The sequence below is a fragment of the Cardiocondyla obscurior genome, linkage group LG19 (genome assembly GCF_019399895.1).
Source record: "Cardiocondyla obscurior isolate alpha-2009 linkage group LG19, Cobs3.1, whole genome shotgun sequence".
In the NCBI taxonomy this organism is placed as follows: domain Eukaryota; kingdom Metazoa; phylum Arthropoda; class Insecta; order Hymenoptera; family Formicidae; genus Cardiocondyla; species Cardiocondyla obscurior.
In genome coordinates, this window is record NC_091882.1 from 1,892,361 (window position 1) to 1,902,683 (window position 10,323).

Consider the following 10,323-nt stretch of genomic DNA (forward strand, 5'->3'; position numbering starts at 1 on the left):
AAATTGCCGCGCCACCCGCCGGCAAGTCGTGCCGGCCACAATACCCCCGTTAAACTTCGCAAGGCGGTGTCGGGAACCACCGCGTCGTATTCACAAGGAAGAATAAAAATTATTACGAATTTATCCGCGATCCGCGTCCGCCGAATCGCGTCCTAAAATCGCCGAGGTTTCCCCGACGCGAATTAGGCCTCTCTCGTCAATTAAACATGTAAATAACGCTGATGTTGCGCAAATGACGTTAAATGGAAAAGCCGCACACGTCAAATTAACATGTATCTATGTTTGCGCGAGATAATATATACGTTGTACGGTTCATACACGCGCGTAACACTTTGCAGCTAATTTATTTGACAAGCGCCATAAAATGATCCGCGGTGTACCTCGGCCACTCCTTCCAATTAATTAATATTTTGCAAAACGAGTCAGACCTCTTGATAGACGTAATTAACGGTCATACAGGTAACGAGGGGAAACGCGACCGTTACACACGCGTTGCCGAACGCCGACGGATATGACTCTCTCAATTCGTTCTTCTGTTCTTTTTTTTTTTTTTTTCTTTTTCGTCACGCTCCGCGAGATCGCTCTCATGAAGATTTAGTGTTTCAATCTTGGAAGTACGACGTTACGCCTCGCCCGATTTTCGTTGACTCTCAAATCAAGGTATCCCAGATCTTACCTTTATTGCTCCCCGCGGCGCTTTTGCGTTTAACTATCATACGGTAATTTATTCGCGATTCCCGTATCGCGGTGCTTTATGTGTACGCGTATGTACGTACGACGCATGTAGATACGAGGGAAGTTTAATTTACATGTGCGATAAGAGCATGATAAATAAAAGCAAGATGCAGTACTTTACTGTATGTAAAAAAAATATTCAAGAGTACCTTTCCGCGCTATTGTCACGTAATGGACAACGTTTTTCAACATATTGACAAAAATTATTTTCTCTTTTATCTATCTGTCTCTTCCTTTTTCTCTCTTTCCCTGTCTCTCGTGCTCTCTTTTTCTCTCGTATTTCTAAATTTACTACTATTATTATACCGCAGCGCCGGATAATATACATTTTTAATTCTCGTAAAAGCTTTTCTCTCTCTCTCTGTCTCAAAAAAAAAAAAAAAAGAAGAACCGCTAGAAAAATTATTAAGAGAAAGATATTTTACAAATTTATTAAATTTGCTGTATTTATATTTTTATTTGTATCAAAATAAAATTTATCTGCAATTTTCAAGAGCTTGCACGGTTAACTTATATTTGCATAAAAGATCACAGAGTGATTACTGCACCGAGATAACTGTGTATTAAATTAACAAAAGCAAATGCGCGAGCGGTAGAATACATTTGAATAGAATATAAAATCTGTAGTTACTTGGTAAATCTTATTAGCTATAAATGCAATAGCAACGTTCCCTTGCACAATTAGATTAACAAACTAGCTAGTGGGAAATACCTTCATTAAGATTAATTACTACTTGTACAATAAACCGGAAAATAAAAATAAAAAGGCCGGAAGCTTCGCATAATTTAAGAGCCTGAATGCGGCACTTAAAGCAGAATAAAAAATAACATCAGAGAAGAAAAAAAAAAAAAAAAAAATTAAATTTAAATACCCTAAAATAATATAATACTATTATAAAGGCTGGTTAGCCGAGTGCCTATGGTACTAGTCTAGTGTCCGGAGGAGCGCGAGGGTAGACCGGGTTCGAATCCCGACATGATTATTTTATTTAAAAAAAAAAAAAAAAAAAAAAAAAATTAAAATTAAATCGCGTGACGTCACTAATGTCTCTGTGCCTAACTCAGAGTTGTCTTCTGATCACTGAGTTAAGCAAGTGTTCGAGGTTTGGCGAGCTAAAAAAAAAAAAAAAAAAAAAAAAAACAATTTTGCACATTTAAAAATTAATTATTTCATGCAACGTTCGGTATATGATGAACGATCACTACTTATTTAAGAACTAAGTTAAATTAACTTTAACTGTACTTAGGACTAAGAATTACGATGATTAAACGTGTAAGAAATAGAGGAAAAAAAAAAAAAATTATTATTTTTTTTTCCTCACTTTCTTACACGTTTAAACATCCTAGTCCTAAGTACAATAAAATTTTACCTAACTCAGTCCATTAAAAAGTGGTAACCGTTCACCATATAACAAACGTTGTATAAAATAATAGATTAATTTTAAAGCGTGCAATTTTTTTTTTTTTAACAAGTTTATCTATCCTTGGGCACATCTAAAGAATCAAACATTTAGTTTACTTCATTTGTGAACTTGCTATTGCATTTTATTTTAGCAAGAAATAAGAATCGTACGATGTATCCTACTATTAATTTTACTGTTTTATTCTGTTAAAAAATTTTGTAAATCTCTAAATAAAATATAAAATATACTGCTCAATTAGTACCGAGGATTGTGATTACCGGGTTCAACGATGAGCGCATAAATATTTAAACAGGCATGCGAAATTACACGATGACAAGCGATATTGCAGCGCCGACTCCAAACACACGACGCCGACGAGATTTAGGTATTATTCGAAACGTACCTTGTCGCTCGTTTACTCAGTGCCAAGCAATACCCGAAGTTACAGCTTCCATTTCAGTGATATGACACTTCCCGTAAGGATAAAACGACGCGTCATATATTTCCATACCATTTCATATTCTCACCTCTGTCGTTACCAGATATTTCGCCGTGTTATAACATCTCGTATTAATAGAAAAGAAAAAGAAAAAAAGAAAAAAAAAAGGAAAGAAAAGATGAGGAAAAGACGTGCCTCGACGGAAGGGAACATCTAGACGCGGAAACAGAGAATAATCGAAATCCAGGCCGTGCATATTATACGCGGACTCGTTCGGTGGCGGTCTATCTTCACTCTGTCAAACTGTTCTTTTTGTTACCCTAGCGACTCGAATATCAAAAACTTTTCATCTGTTTCTGACATTACCATTGATTATTCCTCAACGCGTAGGATTTTTTTTTCTCTCTCCCTTTTTATTTTTTTTTTTTTATTACACACAAAGCACGTAATTTTCTCGATACAGTCATGCACCGGAATCTCTTTTTCTCCGCCGATGTTCGTAAGTTCCTTCTCAAGCAACAAGAGTATTCCCGATCTTAATTACGTGTCATTGTGCGCGCCTCTATTTTTACGTCACTTCATTCTTTTCTCTTATTCATAGAGAGCATTGAAACTCTTTTATGATCATTACGGCTTTGTCTACGAGTCGGTAAAACGCGATAAAACGGTATTCGCTGTGTTCTCGCGATATATCGGTCCCATCGTTAATGCTTAAATATTTCTGGACTAAGGCAAAGAAATGACATAAGAACGTCGCTATTTTACGATTTAATTTATTACTCTCTACGCAAAAAGATCTCGATAACGTCACATTAAAAAAAAAAATAAAGCATTAAATGACGCATATAAATTAAAAAAAAAAATGCAGAGCTAATATAAAATTAAAAATTAAATAGCTTTCGCAGAGATGTTTGTGCTCGTATAACAAAACGCGCACGAGATTTGGTATCGTGGCGAACCACAACGTCCGCGTCGTGGCATGCGATGCGCGCTCCCGTATTACTGTTATATTTCAACAATAAACGCCCCTGTGCCACGAACCGAAATTAATTTCTTCATTCACATCTTCGTTTCTGCCGGCGCTGAAGCGCGGCGTCGACGTCGGCTGGGCGTCCCGGCGTCATAATGACCGCACGACAAAGCACGAATATCAATCGAAGCGTTAAAGATTCAAGCTCGCGAGAGCAAGGAAGATATTCTACTTTAATGAGTTTCATGCCTTTTTAAAACGCCGGACGCAATATTACTAGCCAAAATCTCAATACCGGAATAAGAGTGCAATATCGCTTCCTCGTTAAATTCACAACTCAAACAAATTAAATAATTTATAAAAAGAAATTTGCACACTGCGCATTGTGTTGAATCTTTGTAATGAGTATTGGGAATAAAAATGTACGGCGTTAAGATCAATTTCTAGCTCTCCAATGATAGTTAATCTACTAATTCAATTAAACGGAACCGTTAATTAAATGCTGGTGATAGATGTGTTTCGTCTATAATAATGTACGCGAAGAAAGAGAGAGAGAGAGAGAGAGAAAAAAAAAATTTGATTATCGACGTTGACATTTATGAATAGAAGAACAGAGAATACGAACTTTACATTAGCTCGCGCGGAGTGACAGATTTACGTTAACGATCCCACGTTAATACACCTTCCGAAAACGTAATCTTCCAGTTACACACATACTCGCTCGTTCAATACACCAGCTGACGGAGATTTATGAGCTGAAAGGGTACATGCACAGTCCTTCTCGTCTTCCCCTTCCCCCGTCCCGGCATAACGCCAGCTTAAAAAAGCAATTACGAGAAACAGAGAAGGAGTGTGCTACACACCGACGTGTGGCGAGAAAATGGAATGAAAAGGAATCCCGATGAAAGAAAGTGAACAAGAGAGAGACGGCGTGAAAAATAAAGAGAGACGATTTTTAATTGAATCAGATGGAATAAAATTATTTGCGAGAATAAGAATGCTCTTCTCGCATTTTTTTCGAAACGTGATACTTTCCGAATATTCGAATCCTCGCGTAGTTTTAAATTTAGTATTTTTTTTTTCTCTTTTATTATTTTTTTTTTTTTTTTTTTTTTCTATGAACACGTGTGTACCGTGCATGCCAGACACGAACGTGACCAGGCTGTTATAACTTTATGATAGAAAGTCGTACGACGAAGGGAGGATAACGGTAACTAATACTAGCGCCTACGAGTTCGGTGTACATGTCACATTTTGGGCGATATCATCTGTCGCGAGACAAACTCGTACGAATAATCGTGGCGCACGAGCGCAATTCCACCCCTTTTCTCTTTCAGGCGATTAATCGCTTTACATATCACCTTGTCCTTGACACTACTATCAGTCAGTGCAAAACGAGCTCCTAGCGCATCACGCATACGTACACATACACACACGGTTGTCCCAATTTTCCATCCAATCCTAATTATACAACGTCCGGCAAGCATAAAGGAAGTAGGACGGACGGGCATTTGCAACTCTGCTTCGAAATTGCACGCCTTTAACCTTTAACATTCTAAAACGTTCGAAGTATATACACATATATATTATATATAAAAGACAATATATATATATGTATATGATAAATCAGTTCTTTTTGCCCGCGCGTTGCGAATATCGAGCGTCAAATGGGCGGCTGTTTATTTTTAAGATAAATAAATAGAACAATCTCTCTTGGCTACACGACGTGCAGTACATCCCCTTTCATTTATTCGGCAAAATATTTTTAACAGATGATCAATTTTATTCAATGCATTATTATTTCTTTTTTTTTTAATCTAAATAGTCGACGTTTAAAAAATTTCCCTTTCAATATCGAAAGATTTCAATGTCAGTGAAATCGGTGATCGGTATTCTCGACGATTTTTCGGCGCGTAATTAAGCATTGATAAAATATACCCGGAAACGGAGTGCAAAAAAAAAAAACTCGAGGGGAAGATCCCCCGGAAAAGAAAGCCGAATAGTATATACGTATATATGTATATATGCCGAAACACGTTTCCTTTTACTTTGCCGTTCAGAAGTGAAGTACTTGTCTGCTTCTAACGCCCTCATTTTTTCCTTAGCGGCTTTTCGCACCGGTTATTTCCACCCTCATTTGTCCTATCATCCTCTTTCTACCGCAAGAACGCACAAAACTGAAAGCAATCGATTTATCACGAGCACACGCGCTCCGTATACGCGCGCGGGTAATCTGTTTCGGCATATATTGCGTACACACGGTAAAAACGTCATACGAGAATGGCGAAGATTACGCATCATAAATTGAATGATTAATGCACCGAATCACTTATCGCTCCCTATTTCTCCCTCTCGCTTTCCCCCCTACTTTTATTTTTTTTTTTTTTCTTTTTGTGAAATCCCCCTTTTCGGCAATCTCGGCGGATTATTTAGCTTAGACGCGAAACTCGAAATGTTCGACGAGTTTCTTCCGACATAATATTTCATCTTGTCGAGAGTAGGTACAGGCGGCAACCGTAAATTATACTTTCAATCTTGGGCTGAAATTACGCGCGAGTTCCCACGTGTCCTTCATTATTCACCTGCATTCAGATGCATAGTCACCCCGCTGTTTGTCTGAGCCGATCGATAACCTTTTCATCACCGCGATAAGAAACTTTTCTCGCGATATAGCTTCAATATTCGACGTGACATCTATGATCCCGGTTGTAGCATCGGCGCCTGATTTCTTTTCCGTCTTTTACGTCATCGAAACAATATATTGTCGGGCGCGAAAAGTATCTCCTTTGGGAACGTTCCGCGGATTTCAGGTTTTTCCGACAAATTTCGCTTTCAGGCTACATCGTCTAGTTACACACGGTCTGTTTCCGCTCGCGTCAACCTTACTATTCATATTTTCATGAATTTTCATTCGTCCCCAGGATTGCTCGTTATTTCGCGTGTACATTCGCTTCTGTATTAGCAGCTCGCTACGCGGCAAGCAGATTATAGGTTTGGAATTCTTACTAAAGCACACAGTGACTCTTTCTCCTTCTCTTTTCTTTTTTTGTTTTTTTTACTCCCATAGATTGTCAAGATGTAAATCGCGCACGTCTCGCAAACAGCGAAGAGCGTGAATAATTTTTATTCGACGAAAATGACATCGGATTACCTGCCTCAGTGACTCCCCGGCTTGCTCTTAAATTCTGCACCCAAACGGAGAAAATTCTTTTTCAAACGAAGGAATAATTCGCTCAGGCTTACTATTACTCGCCACTAAGAAAATTAATGCCGTAATATATTTTATCATACTTTCCCGAAGTACCTTTATTTTAGAAATCTCTTTAATCAAAATATAAATTTGGATACGAAACATAAATAATTAATAACCTACAGAATAGATAGAAAATTTTTTTAGACTTTGTTAAAATTAATTATTTATTCGAGATAACTTTCTTGTTAATACTTTAATTTAAACTGTATCTGTTGCAATTTTTATGCATGAGGGATTTTTTTCACACAAAGAGGAACACTTTTTTTTTTTCTTTTTTTTTTCGCAAAGTAGTCCGATGATTAAAAATACTTCGTAAAGTTCTACCGGTTTCGACGTGAGAAGACAAAGATAAATCTGTATTCTTACAACGGAGCTGTGCCGACAAATAAGTTACTTGACGTTGTACATTGACTTTCGCGCTTTTATAAATTTAAATCCTAAGCTGAAGAAATTGCTCGTTATTTCACGCATTTACGCCTGTGGTCGGTGCACCTGGTGCACCTTTGGAAATTTCTTTCCTCGTCGCGATAAGGAAGCATTCTGTCGCCACGATACGTACGCGAGCAAAAAAAAAAAAATAAGAAAAGAAGAAAAAAAAATAAAAAAATAAAATAATGAAAAGCAAAGGAATATAAGAACGCGAAGTTTAAATGTCTCCCGTGAATTTAAATTCAAGTTCACGCCACTGTCGTTTAATTTCCGCTGTTCGCCGGATGGTTTTAAGAAATAAACGTCTGACGTGTCTATCGGGTGCAAAATTACGTCACCTAACATCGGTGCCTATTTAATTCGCCGTTTTAACGCCGGATAATGTCATGCATTAGATCTTCCATCTCTGTATAATATACAATTCTAATACGGCCGATGACATAAGGCTGATAAGCGAACAATTTACTGGAGCAGTACAAATGCCTTGATTAAATCCTAACAATATGCGCATATCTGTCAACATTCATACGCTCGTATCAGCGTTCAGCGGCATAGATTTTGTAACGAGATAAAAAGAACGAGCGAATATATATATATATAACCAAATTCTAAAATTAAAATTAGCCAATTAACCCAGTTACGGGCGAAAATTTCTGAATCTGTTTTTCCCCTAATGGAAGTCAGTCCTTTCTGAGCCCATTACAATGATTCAAGGATGGCGAATACTATGTTGAAAGTAGACAAAACTAAAAGCTTCAGCAAGAAATATACATGAAATAGCACTTTCATTCAAAGATATCGCTCTACACGGCTTCCCTTGCACTTTTCGAGAAAAATGATGCGATAAGCATTTTTAGAAAAATTTTTGCGAATTTTACCGCGCGCTCCGATGTGAGAAAAATAATTAGTAGACATACGCTCGTGAGAAGTAAAAAAATATACTATAATTCTCGTGTACAGATTGCTATCAGATTTCTAATACCTGCCGTTTTATTAGCGTCGTCGCGCTGTGCATTTAGTGCAACATAAATCATTCGAGCCTGCGCTTATTCGCGTTCGTAATTCGACGTAACGAGATACTGCGTCAAGTAGCGCGCTACCGAGTTTATTTCTCAGGTACTAAGGTCGTACTGCACTTACTAACGGTAATCGCGTTACCTGCATGTAAAGTTAAAAGCGCGCTAGGGGTGCGCGCCTCGCGCGCGAGTTATGCGGCGACATAAATTTGAATATAGTTTAAGCCTGCGTTATACGCGCGACCGCACGCTGCATCGCGAATTAAGTAAAATTAAATTCTGACACTTGTATTTACGCCACGACGGACGTGCGCGGCGCTCTTAAAGCGAGAGATTGTAACCGCGGTCCGTTGCGCACACATCCCGCCCCGTAAATCTAGTTAAACACATTCTGCACGCCGCCATAAAAGTGTTGTGCATCTCCTCCCCCCCGGCATCGAAATCAGATCTTCCCAGAAATAGAGCGCCAAAGTTAGAGTGCTTTCCAGAGCGGGAGTTTATACCGAAGAACTACTGCAACCACTTATACGGATATCGAACATATCGTGCGGATGACAACAGAAAATCAATTGACCCATATAACCAGCAATTCGTTAAATACCGACCGATATATATATGTGTACAGGTATACGTTGTGTGTGTAAAGTGATAACGAAATGTAACTGTTAACCTTGAAATATATTTGCGCTGTAACGACTACGTCAAGCGGAGATTATTCGCGTGTAATTAATAAAACGCATTTTTATTTGTCGAATTAATATTTTACGTCTGTACGAAAAAGTGAGGCGTTTAAAAGGATTTTTTTTAATTAAAAGGAAAAAAAAAGAACAAGTCAGAATTGACATTAGCGATAAGAATAAAATTAATCTTGAAATTAACGTCGAGCTTTTGCAAAATGTGAGAATATTAAAATAAAGGGTTCACGTTTCTTTTTTCTCTCTATTTCAGTTGTCGGAGGACATCGGGTACGTTCTGTACTCCGCTCTGGGCAGCTTTTACATCCCATCCTGCATCATGGTCTTCGTGTACGTGCGTATATACTTCGCTGCCAAGGCCCGTGCGCGTCGCGGAATCCGGAAACCGCCCCGTCCACGCGCGGCGCCGCCGGAATCGCCTGACATCAGGCAGACTAGCTTCACCCAAAGTACACCGGCAACCGACACTAAGAAACCACCGGGATCAGTCATGGAAAACGTCGCGACGATCGAGAACCAGCCAGTTCAGATACCGATTGTTACGTGCGACTTCGCTAGTGACGTCAGCACGTCCGAGGCTGATCCTGGCGGGGGCACGAGTATACCGATGGAAGAAAAGGACACGCTGAAGGTAGGATTTTTAATTGCTTAACCAAGTTTTCTACGTTTGAAATGAAAATATCCGAGCTCGAGACTTGCAATAAAAATATCCACGGTGAAATACAAACGCGGTTATTAATAATAAAAAAAAAAAAAAGTAACATTATATAAATATTATATGAAAGTTGCGTCACGTTTTAGATCTTGAGATTATTACGCGCGTTTGATTTCGTTTTTTATGTAAATGTTTACGATAAATCTTCCCGATTTAATCCCGAATAAAATTAATTATTTTAAAGTGATATAAGTACAAATCATCCGATATTGCAGCGAAATGTCGACGTTGAATTACGATCGGCAATAACAGTTCGTAATCTCAAATTTAATGTCTGTGTATCATAAATAAAAATTATACGATTTGCGTGCGTTACTTATCCGATCAAATTTTATAAATTGTCGCAAATTTGAAATTTCTTTTTTTTTTTATTATATTTTTCTATTGCCAATTCTTTTTTATCTTTTTATCGGACATACCGTTCGCCACTACCCTTATCACATATCATCGATATCTAGTACGAAACATAAAAATAAAACTAGTAAATCTTCGGAATCAGATACCTATCTAGCTACCTTGTATTGGAATACAGTTCGTAGAGTTGAATTCAACGAAGATTCACAACGAAAGGAGGTATAATATGGGAGCAATATCACTATCGGATCAATCACGCGATTAATCGACCTAATACGAACTTTCTTTCGTCACATTCTGAATTAAATTATATT

General features: G+C 38.0%; 1 protein-coding gene across 1 annotated transcript in view; it reads left to right on the forward strand.

The window, feature by feature from the left end:
* Positions 1–10,323, forward strand: part of Octalpha2r (alpha2-adrenergic-like octopamine receptor) — a 94,954-nt gene that overhangs the window by 68,733 nt on the left and 15,898 nt on the right. The window contains exon 2 of the mRNA XM_070669557.1: positions 9,194–9,571. Coding sequence (XP_070525658.1) covers positions 9,194–9,571 — 378 coding nt within the window. The remainder of the gene's footprint in view (positions 1–9,193; positions 9,572–10,323) is intronic.